A 16,863-nucleotide genomic window follows, 5' to 3' on the forward strand; every position below is an offset into this window, starting at 1 on the left:
AAAGACAGACAATAATCAGGTACTTAAGGTTCTTAATCAGACATTCCAAAAAGATATGTTTTTGTGTGCTGCATATAACTTATGGCAATTCAGAGAAACCATAATTCTGTACTGAATGTATACATAAAAAATTATGTCAGAAATGTGTACTGAATCTAATGAGGAGCATAGAATAAACATGGTATAGATATAGAATAAAACCTTTTCTTAAAAATATAACCCCTAACTAAGCTACATTTAGCATATGCAAATTATAGGGAAAAAAGAACATTGCGCAATTGGGCTAGTGAAAAAAAATTGGGGAAAAGAGCTCTAGAAATGGCCAATGTTATGTATCCTGGGGTACCCCCTAAACTAAAACAAATAGACAAAAGACAGACCACATAGCACAGACAACATAAAACACAAATTTTGAGGCGTCGGCATTAATCTTCCATCTGTCAAGTGTTCAGGGCTGAATTTAACTCTGCAAATAAACACATTGTTATAGAAAAACACAGCAAAGATGAACACCTGAGTAGTATAAATAATGCATATCATAACCATCTCATATTCAGAAAAGGCATAAAGCTAATATCTTCTTTGGAACATCTTTATCTCTGCAGTGATAAAGAGGAACCTTGGAAAACACTAGAAATATCTTTGTGCCAAAATTGGTCTGGGATGGCTATATCCGAACTGCTGCTAGGAAAAAGAAAAAAACATTTTAAATTAGCAGCAACCTCAAGGTCACTTAGAGCAAACTTTGTCCATGTTCCATTCAGGCCGACCTGGACCACATGTCTGCCACCTGGGTCCCACTGCACTCGGAGGAGTGGGCACTGTGGTGCAGAAGTCAGGTGCAGGCTAGATTTGTCTTCTTTTGTCTGCACTGTTGTGTCCTGGCATTCAGAGGCAAGGGGCAAATTCCGAAAATCATTAGTCATGTCTAGGACAGAGAAAAATGCACAGTTAGGGTTAAATGTCACAGTCATTTCAGAGTGAGAGGCTGCCATTGGTACTACGGGCTTTGAAGTCTTAGTTAGGGCCTGAGAGTGTATAGTGAGCCTAACAGAGCCCTCTGGATTAGCAAATGACCCAGTTGGAGAGCCACATGCTAAAGAGATAGGTCCACTCAGACCCCTCTCCTCCATCTTAGGCACCAGTTCTGTTGCTGAAGGAAGTACTGGTTGCTGTGTTTGTGGTTCAGGATCTTTGCCCTCAAACAAAATTTCTGTGTACCTTTTCCCACAGTCTTGTGCCCAAAGTGAAACAGCTGCAACCTCTGAGTGAGTTATACTACGATCATGCTTCTGCATTAGCATGCTATACTGTGTGGCTAACTGCACAGGAATAACCTCATGAACCAAAGGTTTAGAAGCATTTAGAATTCCTGTACCCAATGCAAGACCAGCCACTTCAACTATTTCTTTGCCTGTATTCTCACTCATGCTGGCAGTAGTTTCTACAATGTCTTTCATTTGTTCCTTTTGTGGGATAGACACACACTTTGAAGCTTTGTCATTTAGACCCTGAATCTCACAGATTTCCATATTTTTCTGATCTCCAGTAGGAGGCGCTCTATCTGTGAAACTGATTCTAGCCCCTGTATCAATCAATTTTAATTTATCCTGACCCTCTATGGTAATATTAACATTGGGGCTGTCGGAAGTGTCCAAAATCAAAGGTGCCACATACCTCAAGCTGAATTCTGAGTCTGACATCTTTCCTTTATCCTGCGTCTCCAAAAGTGAGTCCACAGGTAAGCGAAAGGAGTCTGGCTGGGCTGGGAAGGCCTGAGTCACCCTGGCATTCGGACACAGAGAGTCAGGACATCCCTATGGACTAGCACTGTTGTTCCTAGCTGTTAAATCACTTTTTATCCTGTCCAATTCTATCTGCATTGTGTGACGATCCTGTTCCCATTTCATTTTCTCTTTTTCTAATGCTTCTGTCTGTGCTCTGAGCTCATGGAAAGGAATGTAAGTGGAGGCATTTCTGTAACTACCTCTGACATGCCCTCTATGTCCTGTGTGTGGTGTGTTCTTGTATTGGGGTGCTCCCTCAGCACGCCACCTTCTAGCTTCTGAGACTGAAATAATTTGAGCTGGCTGGGTATTCCACACAGACCCAATCCTGAGCAGTAAAGTGTCAAAAGGCGTAGTTTTAGGGTCCTCCGAGAACAACAGAAGGTGTTTAGTAATCTCGGGAGATAATAATTCTAATAGGAATTCTTTATGTTCTCTCTGGCCATAATCTGAGGAAATGGGCCAATGTTCATGTTCGTTAAGTACCACGTTGATTACCCACACTCTATATGCAAACTGCTCTGGTGTATCGGTTGACAGGGGTGAAAGAGTTCTAAGTACTTGCAAAGAAGTGCAGCGAAATAGTTGTTCGATGCCCATCTTTACAAATTGGTATGGATGAACAAGAGATCCAAATTTATAATAATGTGGACCCAGGGCTAGGTGCATAAGCTTATCAAAATCTGCATTGTTCCTTTTGTATTTCCCTAGACCCCAGTGAATCAGTATGTCAGTAGCCCATTTGCACCATTCATTTATGTTAAAAGGCATAGGTCCCACTTTTTGTACTATTCTTTCAATGTCACTGTCCTTCATATGTCCCTGCAGCACTACAGTTACTGGAGCTGTGTCACTTAAAGGGGTACTATTGGTATTGCTCTGGCCTGGTAATGAATTTTCCTCACTTTCGTTTGTCGGGTCTTCTTCCTGTTCTACATCTGTAGCTAGTTTACCCTTTCTCTGACCTGCTACAAAAATGGTTTTCTGTTTCTCTATAAACTGACTACATGGATTATATGGTGATGGTGGCACAGGTGCAGACGGCAGAATCTGTAAGGCACATTTTGACTTTAAATACTTTAATTCTGCCTTGGCCTCTTCTAATTGTTCATTTACAGTTAAAAAGGTATTTGTGGCCTGAACAATTTGAGTTCTTAGCATGGATATATTAATTTGTGCCTCATCTAAGTCTTTGGACAGCTGATGGCACTGAGTGTTCAAGTCAGTATTATCTTGTCTTAGGCTAATAAGTCCTCTACATAAGCCCTGAATGAAAAGGCATTTGCGTTTATCTGTTTTCTTTCTAAACTCCTGAGAATGAGAAACCATTTGTTTCTGAATATCGTGCCATGTGTTTTCTGGAAAATTACCCTCATATGGACCCCCTTTATTGTCAAAATATTTGTGTACAATATCTGTGAGTTCTTGAAAATCAAAAGGGTTCATTTTTGAGGCTGCAGAAGTCTGCCTTGGTTTGTGGGCCTTGCTCATATATTTCCTGAGAGAGAATGGTCTTCTAAATGTCCCTGTCTGTGTGTAGCCTTTGAGAATGAAATGCTCCCACTTATGAAGGAGGGAGACTTTAGTTAATAGGTAGAAAAGCGAGGTAAAGCGTGTTAGGCAAGAGTCATTGGCATAAGTAATACACTTATGCCTACACTTGCCCCCACTGGCAGAAGTTTAGCAGGATAAAATATAGAAGAGCAGAGGTGTCAGCTGCCAGTTCCAGTCCAGTGTGCACTGGGCCTTTCACCAGGGCAGAGACTGACAAGAAATAGAATTAAAAGCACAAGGTAAGCAAAGTAAAAGTTATACAGATGTGGCGTGTCTTAATTGAGTGACTGTTTCACTTTGAACCCTGCTTTTCTTCAGAGCAGCTCAAATATTCTTACATGCAACACCCTAGCAAGCATATAATAGCAAATCATACAATGCAAACTGGCACAGGTAGACTACAAAGACTTTTGATAGTAAAATCTCACCAAATATAAAATCCAAAATATTACTGAAACTTTTCACAATTGTGTCATCCAGTCTAAAACAATTTAAGGGTTCCAAAAGGACTTTTGATTTTTATCTCACTTTGTCTATCAATCAAAATAGAAAGTCAATTGATATATAAAATCTCACCAAGTATAAAACCCCACAATATTACTGGAACTTTTCAACAGTGTGTCATCCAGTCTAACGTATAATCAATCTAAGGGTTTTGCAAGGACTTTTGATTTCTATATCACTCTGTCTATACATAATCCTATTGCACAGTGCATTAAAAAAAACTTAAATTCTACTTACCGAAATTAAATCATCAGGAAGGACCGAGACAAAGCCCCCAAAATGTCAGTTTGAAAGTGGCCCCCACAATATTAGGTGGTAGGGGTTAAGTGAAAGGCGTACTGACAAACGCCAGGTTCAGTTCCTTCACAGAAGTTTCATTAGGGATAGAATCAAATAAGAAGCACAGCCAGGGGTGTTTGCATAAAGAATATATTATAGAAATAGTCTTACAGAAAAGTAATATTTATAAGCATTACAATTAAGCAGAGAGCATTACACTTAAGCAGAGAGCAAGCAGTCTCACTGCCTTACAGAGGTCAGAGGCAGAGAGGGACATAGAAGCTTGCAGTTCTAGGAAGCTTCGTGTTCCATAGATAAAGGGAAGGACAGACAGAGAGAGGGAGAGCCAAGACAGAACCAGAGTGCCGAGCAAAGAGCCAAGAGATAGCTCCATAAACAAAGAGAGAGCTAACTTGATAGAGCAGAGAGCAGGCTTTTATACCTTGGAATCTTATTCTGAATAGAGAAAATATTGTATCTCCCAGTATCTTTCTGTTTAGAATTTGTAAACTGTTTGAGACAATGGTTAATTTAATTGCTAAGGAGGGTGAGATACCTGTAAGCATGGTGATGGGATTAAGTCTCTGGCTTGATCTGTGCACCATTGTCCTAAGCACCCTCTTAATCAGACATTAACACCTTTTAGCTAGCCATGATTCAATCAGGGCTACTTGAAACTTAAAATATATCAATCAGGGCTACTTAAAACAGTTTCCCTGCACTAAGGGTCTATCTGCCTTCCCATGCCAGGGTCAGATTGATATAATCTCCCAGAGGCCTCTAGGCTGACAACGTCTTCTGGCGCAAGCCTCCTATCATTTTCGTCGCCCTCCTCTGGACCGCCTCAAGTCTTCTTACGTCTTTCGCCAGATACGGTCTCCAAAACTGAACACAATACTCCAAGTGGGGCCTCACCAATGACCTGTACAGGGGCATCAACACCTTCTTCCTTCTAGTGGCTCCGCCTCTCTTTATACAGCCCAGCATCCTTCTGGCAGCAGCCACTGCCTTGTCACACTGTTTTTTTGCCTTTAGATCTTCGGACACTATCACCCCAAGGTCCCTCTCCCCGTCCGTGCATATCAGCTTCTCTCCTCCCAGCATATACGGTTCCTTCCTATTATTAATCCCCAAATACATTACTCTGCATTTCTTTGCATTGAATTTTACATTAAGAACCAGGTTTTTTTTCTCTTTTGGAGACAGTAAGCTGGGAACTGACTATTGTTTGTGTTGAAATGCTGCCAGGATACCAGGTGATACAAACCTGAAGGAGCCTATTGAAGGTTTTGTTTTGATTTTTTGTTCAATAAAGAATTCTTGAGAAATTGCACCTCTGACTTTGAACTGGTGCTTTTCCTTTATTCCAATACCAAGCTACCATTAGAACCTCGCATAACCGCTCGGCTGAGGTTTATGTGCACTGGGTAAGGCCACTTGCTGAGCCCAGCTTGGCCACGCCCAGTCACAACATGCAGGAGTGAGCTTTTAGAACTCCCCGCCCTGCGCCGCTGACTGAAACACTGCCGTAAGTTCTCACGGGACTTGTGAGTCCTATGAGACTTGAGGTAGATAGGCCGCTGTCTAGGCCTACCTCGGTAATGAGACCTCGAACGCTATATACTGGTTTCAATAAGTATATATTTATTTAGTCAATCAATAACAGCTTACAAGTATAGATCATATAGTATATAGCGTAACAGAAGGTGATGACCTCTAGGCCCAGAGGTCCTCCGATGTCTGTTCTGCCCTCTCCCTTCTAAAGGCCTGGTTTTTATACATTTCTTAGTGGCCAACACCACGTTGGTTTACATCACATGATACATCCTTATTGGTTATTTACTTATGCATTACTGCCTAACTACATTCATTTATTGGCTATTCTCACCTACGTCATGTTATATGTTTTACTCTGTTTTCCGTAAAACCTACCTTTTCCCCGAAATGCCTGTTTCCCCACCATATTAGTATTTCCGAGCACAAGCCCCCCTCCCAACTCTAAACATCTCCGATACTTTCTATTAGGTGATTTTTCTTATGAATTCTTCCTTCTGAGAATTCTGTCTTCTGACCACGGTCTGTTTATCTCTTTATGGTATCTGGCTGGGTGGGCCTTGGTGTAAAACCACAGCTAGCCCACAGCCTCAGGACCTGTTGCTTTTTCTCTAGTTTTACTTCTACAGTAGCTAATTGAACTCATAAAACAGCGTATTTCTCCATCTTTGCATGTTCTTCAGTTAATGGTGAAATATCTTTCCATAGTTAATCTACTGTTTCTATCATCTGCAGAGATAGATAAGGTAGATGTCAGTTGCAGGGGCCGAGAGCAGATTTTTCTGTAAAGAGAAAAGTGATCTTTGTCTTCCTTTCATCCCCCTTCACCTGTCTAATGTCAGGACTTTCCGGGATGTATCCATGCTTTATTCTCTCTCATCCCCTCTTCAAAGCCCCTCCAGGTGGCTTTGACCCCTGTTCATTCGGTGAGGAGTTAGTTTGTATCAGAAACTGTATATTATGGGCCGGGGCTATGTGCTAGGAATCACCCATGGAAAAGGAAAGAGACAAGTACCCACCCTTGCTATGCTATCGAGGACAGAGCAGTATAACATGTCGCAGTGTACTTATTGCTTATAATACTAGGCTAAGCAGTCAATAATTCAGATATTTGTGTAAAGCAGAAATCATGGGCATTTAAGCTTCAAATAAATGACTTATACCTGCCGGGCTGTGATAGAAACATCAGCATAAATTACTGATGTAGTGGGGATAGGTGGTGACTCGTGGGAGGGGAAATCAGCTGCTGGTGTTTCATAGGGAGGTACATTAAAAATCAGCCAAGTCAAGATTATCAAAAATGTTGTGTATGGGTCTGTGTAGGGGTCTCTATTTCAACATTTGGGATAGTTCGGGCAACCAGGCATCTGCAGGGGTTCATAATTTAACCTGATACATTTTAATATATATTCTCTCTTTATGGCTTCATCCTGTTATGAGCATACTACATCCAAAAGGGATGGCGGGATAAATTTAACAAGTTAGATTATTTCCATGCTCTTCCAAAACAGCTGGGATCGGTGCAGACTCGGCTGGGTCCAGACGCCAGGGGTGAAAGTCCAGGTAACCACATCAAATCTTACGTCATCATCCTTCAGCTGGGCTCATCACTTCCTCTTCACTGCAGTTCTCCTCAGCTTAGCAGCAAGAAAGGGAATGGAAAGAATCCAACTGGAGGGGAAAATAACTAGGGAGCTATTGTGGGAGTCAAAACAGGATGAAAATACATAACGTCACAATCAAGAAAAACACATGAATCTTGCAATAGGGCTGTTAGAAATAATTATGAACACATGAAAATATATATATGTACTAATACTGCATGAGTCCATAAAAGAGTTAAAGTGCAAATTAATAAGTCCATAATTAAAGCTGTAAAAGTTCAAGGTCATAAAGGTCATCCCGTCTTTGGTAGCAACAGTCAGGAAGTCTTCGCTGGTAAGTCTCTGCATTTATCCAGTTTCTTCTCCGGTAGCAAGATCCTTCCGTTGGGGCTCATCCGTCATCGGGGTTTCATACGGCCGAAAATCTTTCTTCCAGTGATGATATTTCAAATAGCATTAGTCCATAATTATGCAAATAAGTCATTAATAGACATTAAAAGGATGTAAACACGGATTCTCATGTAGCATACAGCTTCCTCTGATAGGCAATTGTCTTTGTGAAGTGATCCATAATTAATAAGGCAAAAATATCTGTACTGTATATATCATTTAACTTGTTTCCAACAATACCTGAGCAATATTACTAACAGGATAAGTACAGCGTTAAAAGATGACATATAAAAGAAAACAAAAACTTATCTGCTTTAATTCAGATAGGCTAAGGTCTAATATATGTATTGACTGAATTATATTTGTCAGCCTAAGGGAGTTATAGTTACAATGGCATATGATGTTCAAAGGACAGGAGTAATATGCTAAACATAAATATGAATTAGCAAAGAGTCAAACCCAAGCAAAAGGATGGCTAAGCTATAACCTTAAACATATTAACACATAGGTTATATTGAAACATACTAAAATAAAGAGGATAAACCCTAAAAATTAAAATAAAATAGGATTTATGGGAGAAATGTCCTTCCCATGGGATTCTATCAAATCATGGGTTCAATTTTGTTTCTTTCACTAATATTCTGAATGTCAATCAACAAAAAGACCTAAACTACAGTATTTTGAATTCCAATCAATAGGACTGGATATTTCCTTCACCAACTTATTAGAAAAGTTCTTAAACAACAGTTAGAACCATTTTTTTTTTTTTTTTATAAAGCCAAACGCTAATTGCATTGTGTTAAACCAAAAAGTATTTCTGCGTGTATCAGAGAATATGTAAGGAAAAGAAGAAGTAACATTTCTTTTACAAGTTCCAAGAAAAGGCAGAGAGAGAAAGACTGCTAGAAGTTTGGTTTTTTTTTTTCCCGAAACTGTTATGATAAGTAAAGGAACAATAGTTTCCCTTTTATATTGCTGTTAACTGTGCAATGGGTTAACAGTACAGTACATGAAGAAAGCAGAAGTTACTTTCGCTTCGGTGTGTTAGCACGACATTAATTAATATTAGCATTTGGGATAGAAGCGGATCATAAGAACCCTATGCAATATGTTCCAGTTATTGTAGAGACATGAATAATGAAAAAACAAAGAGAAAATAGCAACTGATAATTTCAAGTTAAAGAAATAGAGCACTACATTTCCCAGTGTCCTTAAACATAGACACATCAACCAGGAAGTAGCTCGGTATGTCTGTGTAACGGAAAAAAGAAGAAGAAGCATAACTCATTTCTTAAACTTTGATCACAAACAAAGAATAAGGTTTGAAATCGTTGTGGTGAGTAGTAAAAAAAATAAATCTTCTTTCATTATATTGGTAATTATAGTGAGCGCTCATAAATGGAAATCCACTCGTATTTCCATAAACACTGAAATTAACACAGGGCACAATACAACAGATAATGACTCATAGTAACATAAAAGACTGTAACGCTGAAAAATAGACAGACGTTAATTGCTAGCAAGTATTAAGGGAGTCCCCCTCTTGTATAATTTATTTCATTTTTGTTCTATTTAGAGTATTAGCATTAGGTGTTCTCTTCGAGTGCACTGTAGTTTTTCCTAACTCTAGAAAACAAATGATCGTTAGTAATGGGAAACGCCCATAATAAAAATCCCAGACCTAGAAAGACAAAGGGTGTGTTTATTTTTACATTGTCAGTTATACTTAATGCCTGTCAGTTATTTGGTTAGACATAATCACCTGTCACGAATCCTTCCTATCTATGTACACTATCTCTATATATCTATTGACTTTCGATATTTGTCTCTCATCCCTTCTTTCCAATACTGTTTGTATTTATATATAAAAACAATAGTGATCCAAATCATTTCTGTAATTTTGTTCTTCTCTTTCTCAAAAACAATCCTTTATAATCCAGCAAACTTATATGAAATAAATAATTGTTTAATGAAAGCTTATGGTAACATTGAAACGCAGTTAAAATATATACTTCCTCTTTCAGTCTCATTCACTCTCATCCCCCTCACCCCCCCAATTTTTTTTTATTTTTTATTTTTTTTCACTGGTTCGTGACCACAAAAGAACAGGAAACAAAAACTCACGAGAGCAATGCTTTCGCTGTCTCACAAAGCGCCATATGTTACACAGGTCAGTACACAAGCGACAGTTAGCATAAACGGAAGAATAAAGGAAGCCTGTAGACAGCATGACAAGCTGAAAATATTACAGTAAAACACAGACTCAGAGCTATGCCAAGGCTAGAAGACCCCTCTTGTTGGTAGCAAAGAAATAAACCCATAAAAACAGAACTAATAAGCCAAAACCCATACAAAATAGTGGCCACACATGATAATACTACATCATAAGGGGCTAGGTAACACAAAGCACAATGCAGAGAAGAGGTGTATACTTTCGGCTCAACAATGGTAGGAAATATGGGGGCAAAAGGAGGAACAGGATTGTCTAAGCAACCGCTTAACAGAAGATTCAACGGGAACAGGCAAGAGAAAGAGAAGCTAGGGCTAGGGGCACAAGACAAATAACTCTGGCTAGCACTGGCAGCCAGAGAAGTATAAGACAAGGGGATTCCTAAGGTCAGCAAGAGCAGGGGGCGAAATCAGACATAGCGGGCTCCGAGACAAAAACACTACTTAAGCACAGTTTCCTGGAAAGTGGGGGAAGGTGGGGAACGGGGTGCATTGCTGTTGAATAGTTTCACAGATATCATCTAATGCCTGAGAGATAGTGGCCCACGGGACAGTATGTGTTGTAAGAGTGCGATCTGCCTGCCATTGCACTTGGTGTGCAAAGGGAGGTAGAGAGACAGGGTAAGGGTTAGGAGTATACGCTGGGGAGAGAAAAGGGGCAGTTGCCAGTGGCAGAGAGTGATACAAACGGGAGGACTGAGATGCTAGCAGCAAAAGCGGAGAAGCAGGAGAAGAAGGGGGGTGGGAGACTGCAGGAGCAGGCAACATGGGAGAAATAAACAATATATCCAACTACAAAGTGTACAAACTAATGAGTCTAAAAATAAAACTAATAAGAATACGTACAAAATGATGCAATGTGATCACAGAAGAGCAGGTACCTTCGTAGCAATAACTCAGGCGTGGCCAGAGACCACAGAAACAGCATAACCACCAGTCAAAGCTGGTTCAACAGTCACACCATAACAGTGATAGTTTGATATAGCAGAGGAAATGTCAGGCTTGGCCCAAGACCACAAGAAAGAAAGGAAAGAATTTAACTAGCAAACGAATCAGTGTCTGTACCAAAAAAGAAAATTTTAAGGAGAGTAAAAAGAAGGCATATAACGGAAGTGTTAGTGGGTGACAACACATATATACATCAACTACGCCCTGAACTAGAGGCTGACTACACAACCCGCCAACCATAATGTATTCTTATCCTATTCTGACTCCTATCCTAACCTATGGACTGACTACCACCCGCCAGTCATAAATATATATATATATATCCTAATTCCTAAACTATTCCTAAGCTATGGACTGGCTACCACCCACCAGTCATAAACATATATACACATATCCTAATTCTTAAACAATTCCTAAACTATGGACCGGCTACCACCCACCAGTCAATTCTTAAACAATTCCTAAACTATGGACCGGCTACCACCCACCAGTCAATTCTTAAACAATTCCTAAACTATGGACCGGCTACCACCCACCAGTCAATTCTTAAACAATTCCTAAACTATGGACCAGCTACCACCCACCAGTCAATTCTTAAACAATTCCTAAACTATGGACCGGCTACCACCCACCAGTCAATTCTTAAACAATTCCTAAACTATGGACCGGCTACCACCCACCAGTCATAAACATATATACACATATCCTAATTCTTAAACAATTCCTAAACTATGGACTGGCTACCACCCACCAGTCAATTCTTAAACAATTAATTTTGGACTGACTATCCAACCTGCCAGTCAGAACCCGTAGGACAGCCAAGGATAGTAGCCCGGTCCCAGGCGAATCGATGTGAAATCCTGCACCAGGGTCCGGGATAGTCCAAAGCTGACGCCACAGGGCCTGTGTAATGACAAACAAACAGAATTAGTAAAGAAAAAGAAACAAGAGTCTTAGGGCAGACTACATTCCATTGTGGCGTAAAGAGCAAGCAAAATGCGAAGGATAAGCCAACAAATCTGCAAGAAAAGGATGAAGTTTAGGTATAAACAGTGCATAAGTGACTCATAAAGTAAACCCTAGACCCAGAAGCGAACTTTTGGCCAAAAGTAAAATGGAGAGGCAATCTGACAAGCAGAGTATAGGCCTGCAATCCAGTGAGGTCTCTAAAGGGGCATGTTCCCTGTTTCTTTTTCAACGTCGGGGTCACCACTGAGGTAGATAGGCCGCTGTCTAGGCCTACCTCGGTAATGAGACCTCGAACGCTATATACTGGTTTCAATAAGTATATATTTATTTAGTCAATCAATAACAGCTTACAAGTATAGATCATATAGTATATAGCGTAACAGAAGGTGATGACCTCTAGGCCCAGAGGTCCTCCGATGTCTGTTCTGCCCTCTCCCTTCTAAAGGCCTGGTTTTTATACATTTCTTAGTGGCCAACACCACGTTGGTTTACATCACATGATACATCCTTATTGGTTATTTACTTATGCATTACTGCCTAACTACATTCATTTATTGGCTATTCTCACCTACGTCATGTTATATGTTTTACTCTGTTTTCCGTAAAACCTACCTTTTCCCCGAAATGCCTGTTTCCCCACCATATTAGTATTTCCGAGCACAAGCCCCCCTCCCAACTCTAAACATCTCCGATACTTTCTATTAGGTGATTTTTCTTATGAATTCTTCCTTCTGAGAATTCTGTCTTCTGACCACGGTCTGTTTATCTCTTTATGGTATCTGGCTGGGTGGGCCTTGGTGTAAAACCACAGCTAGCCCACAGCCTCAGGACCTGTTGCTTTTTCTCTAGTTTTACTTCTACAGTAGCTAATTGAACTCATAAAACAGCGTATTTCTCCATCTTTGCATGTTCTTCAGTTAATGGTGAAATATCTTTCCATAGTTAATCTACTGTTTCTATCATCTGCAGAGATAGATAAGGTAGATGTCAGTTGCAGGGGCCGAGAGCAGATTTTTCTGTAAAGAGAAAAGTGATCTTTGTCTTCCTTTCATCCCCCTTCACCTGTCTAATGTCAGGACTTTCCGGGATGTATCCATGCTTTATTCTCTCTCAGACTTATGAGTCCCACAGGACTTGTTTCAAGTTTCTTTATTTTTGATATTTTGATATTTGATATTTTAGTGTGTGTTTGTGCCCCGGAATCCAAATGCTGCTTTGGAATCTGAACGCCGTGCACGTTGTTCGTGTGTGTTTGTGCGTACATTTCCCCAGCGCTTGGGCCACCCATACGTCGTTCAGTTCATTGTCAGAAGCTGTAGTGAAAGCATCTCGTTTGATTTTCACCTTCGTATAGTGTAGTGAGGAAAATACTGCATTATTATTTTTTGTTAAATCCAGTGTATTTACTGTTAAAATTTGAGTTTGTGGGACCCAGGAACGAATTAATCCAGTTTCTATTATTTTAAATGGGAAAAATTGTCTTGGAACTCGAACGGTGTTCTGGAACGGATTAAGTGCGTGGCGGCAAAAAGGGCGAACAGAATGCTAGGAATGATTAAGAAGGGGATCACAAACAGATCGGAGAGGGTCATCATGCCGCTGTACCAGGCCATGGTACGCCCTCACCTGGAATACTGCGTACAGCACTGGTCGCCGTACATGAAGAAGGACACGGTACTACTCGAAAGGGTCCAGAGAAGAGCGACTAAAATGGTTAAGGGCTGGAGGAGTTGCCGTACAATGAGAAATTAGAGAAACTGGGCCTCTTCTCCCTTGAAAAGAGGAGATTGAGAGGGGACATGATCAAAACATTCAAGATACTGAAGGGAATAGACTTAGTAGATAAAGACAGGTTGTTCACCCTCTCCAAGGTAGAGAGAACGAGAGGGCACTCTCTAAAGTTGAAAGGGGATAGATTCCGTACAAACGTAAGGAAGTTCTTCTTCACCTAGAGAGTGGTAGAAAACTGGAATGCTCTTCCGGAGTCTGTCATAGGGGAAAACACCCTCCAGGGTTTGAAGACAAAGTTGGACAAGTTCCTGCTAAACTGGAACGTACGCAGGTGAGGCTGGACTCATTTAGAGCACTGGTCTTTGACCTGAGGGCCACCGCGTGAGCGGACTGCTGGGCAGGATGGACCACTGGTCTGACCCAGCAGCGGCATTTCTTATGTTCTTATGATATACTGTCTATCAAAACAAGTGTCTAGACAGTGTACAATATAAAAAGATTGTAAGGGACAATTAAAATAGGTAAATAAAAGCAATATTTTATCAAATATTAAAAATACTAGACTAATTCGGATTAACGTACATGAGACAGAAGGAAAGTAGGGAAGGGAAAGGTTGTTTAAAATACATCAAAGTAAAATTAATAAAAAAGGACGGTAAAAGGGGAGTGGCAAAAACTTGTGAGTCCCATGAGAACTTACGGCAGTGTTTCAGTCAGCAGGGTGAGGTGGGAGTTCCAAAAGCTCGCTTCTGTGTGTGCCGGCCCGGGTGCGCTGCTGGCTTCTGACATTGGCAGGAGGGGCTCAGGCAGGATACCCCGCTGGACCACCAGGGAAAAGGTACGCGGGGAGGGGTAAAAAATAGTTAGTACAGTACTGTATTAACATAGGCCAGGGGTAGGCAATTCTGGTCCTCGAGAGCTGGAGCCAGGTCAGATTTTCAGGATATCCACAATACATATTCATTGTGGATATCCTGAAAACTTGACCTGGCTCCGGCTCTTGAGGACCGGAATTGCCTACCCCTGACATAGGCCGACTTACGACCGAATTAACTTATGATTGCTGTCGTAAGTCGACGACTACCTATATTCCCTTATGTTTTGCTCCTTCTTTGTTCTCTTTCCTATATCGATTGTCTACCTTTGTCCGATGTAAGTCATTGTCTCCCAAACGAATTGTCTGTCTTCCCCATTTTATTGTACATCGCTTTGAAATTCTAAAAAAGCGATTTTATCAATTTTTTAAATAAACTTGAAACTTGACAAACTTCTTCCCTGTCGTTCCCATGACTCTTTACCTTGGTTTCCCTGGTAATGCCATCACCAGAGATTCCAAATGTGCGCCTAGGATGGTTCGGACATAGTGCATCAACCAACATGGATATTTCAGATCTCTGGTGATGATATCTTCAGGGTAGCCATGAAACCAGTATCAGTGGAATAGATCATATATAAGTTTGGGACCCATGATCTGATGTGCTGGATTGGGCTTGTTTGCCCATTCCTTGCTTTAGCCCTAAGATGGCACCATTCTATGTACAGTGCTGACAGTTTGCTAAGTTAATGAATGTTTTCCCTCTTTTTTTCCAATTATAGAAGTTACAGCAAAGTTTATATAAAGATAAATAAAGTCGGGAAGAAAGATCTGTTTGTTAACTGTGTTTACAATGTGTTTTATGATTTTTAAGTTATAATTTAGTAAGGGGAAGGTTTTTACTTGGATTGATCGCAGTTAACTGTTTGCCAAATAAATTCTGGAATTATGAGTACGGTACACGACGATAGTAGATTGAATGTGACCCCCCCCCCTTTTCTTTTCATCCTTCATTTAGAATGGAGAGGCGTCTTTGTTTGAAGTAAACATTCGTTACGTGGGAGGGCTGCTGTCTGCCTATTATCTTACCGGAGAAGAGGTAAGATTTTCAAGCTCTCGCTGCTGAGGGGAGGGATACCAAGTCTTAAGACAGAAAGGGATTTTCCAGGTCCTGCAGTGACAAGCTGATGATGACCCTCCCGCTTCCCCATCCTCATCTCCCACCTCCCACAGGGGCAGTGAACCAGCAATCTGCAACTCCCTCTGTACTGGAATGGATATGCCCCTACTATCAGTGGAGTAAGCAACTTGAAGCCAGCCACAGAACTGCGGTAATACAGGGGTTGCTAAACACACTCCATTTGCATGACCCCCTTCTCTCCCCAGCTCTAAATCGCAGCGCAGCAATAAGTGGATTATTTCACTTTGAGCCAGACAGATTTTTATTTGAACTGAACTCCCCACAACCTATGACAAAGCATCTATAAATATAAAATCTTTATGCCTGGATAAGCAGTGGCGTCTCTGCTTATGCCTGACAGCACATTTATCATTTCTTTCACAGGCAGACTTGCACACAGTGACACTCTGTGATAAATATGTACTGTTCCCAGCACCTATGTCTTGTATGTGTTCATTTTTAACCGTTTGTAAGATTTCCATTTTAATTCTGAGATAGAAAGAGATGGACGAATACAAAGAGAGAGAGAGAAGTTGCTGAATTTGTTTTCAAATGCTTTTGCTTATTTGCTGTCCCTCTGTGATAGATAACTGTGTCCAAAGTAAGTCTTTTGGGGAAAATGTGCATTGCTGCTCTTTAGCCCTTATCCTGCATCATCCTAGTGTAGGCCTTCAGATCCCAACTCAGCATGCTTTCTTCCAATGATGTCTTTGGGCAGTTAATGGAGGGTGATAGACATGGTAGACATAGTCCATCCTATTGCCTGATGCCATTGTGAGCAGAACACATCCTGAGCTTCAGATGCTGTGTTATTTGTGCAGTATCTAAGTACTCACAAAAGGAAATTTAACCAGTTTTTAACCAGTTTAATTCGACAAGTTAACCTTTTTTTTTCTTCACCTGTAGAAAACTTTAAGACTTTTTCTTGCGTTATTTTATTGTAGATGTTCCGAACTAAAGCTATTGAACTAGGAGAAAAACTTTTACCAGCATTTAATACACCAACCGGCATCCCAAGAGGGATTATTAACCTTGGAAAGTAAGACATAATTTTACTGATGTTAACTGACATGAAGGGGAAATATCTGATATGTGTGTGCAGGAATGCAGGCTCCTGGTGCAACAGAATTTTCAAAGAAAAACTCCCTGCAGGGTTTCACTTTGAAAATTTAAGACTGGCAACACCATAGATGCTTAATTATCCATGCCTTTTTTTTTTTGCACCTGTTTATGGCAAATCACATCCAGCGCTTTTATTTCTCAAATTGCGCTCAAGTACACGCATCCTCTTCCTGCGTGGGTACTGGCAGATTTCAAATT

General features: G+C 40.6%; 1 protein-coding gene across 1 annotated transcript in view; it reads left to right on the forward strand.

Annotated features, from left to right (window-relative positions):
* Positions 1-16,863, forward strand: part of MAN1C1 (mannosidase alpha class 1C member 1) — a 119,430-nt gene that overhangs the window by 65,332 nt on the left and 37,235 nt on the right. The window contains exons 5-6 of the mRNA XM_033956943.1: positions 15,382-15,462; positions 16,488-16,582. Coding sequence (XP_033812834.1) covers positions 15,382-15,462; positions 16,488-16,582 — 176 coding nt within the window. The remainder of the gene's footprint in view (positions 1-15,381; positions 15,463-16,487; positions 16,583-16,863) is intronic.

Source organism: Geotrypetes seraphini, chromosome 8 (genome assembly GCF_902459505.1).
Source record: "Geotrypetes seraphini chromosome 8, aGeoSer1.1, whole genome shotgun sequence".
NCBI lineage: Eukaryota > Metazoa > Chordata > Amphibia > Gymnophiona > Dermophiidae > Geotrypetes > Geotrypetes seraphini.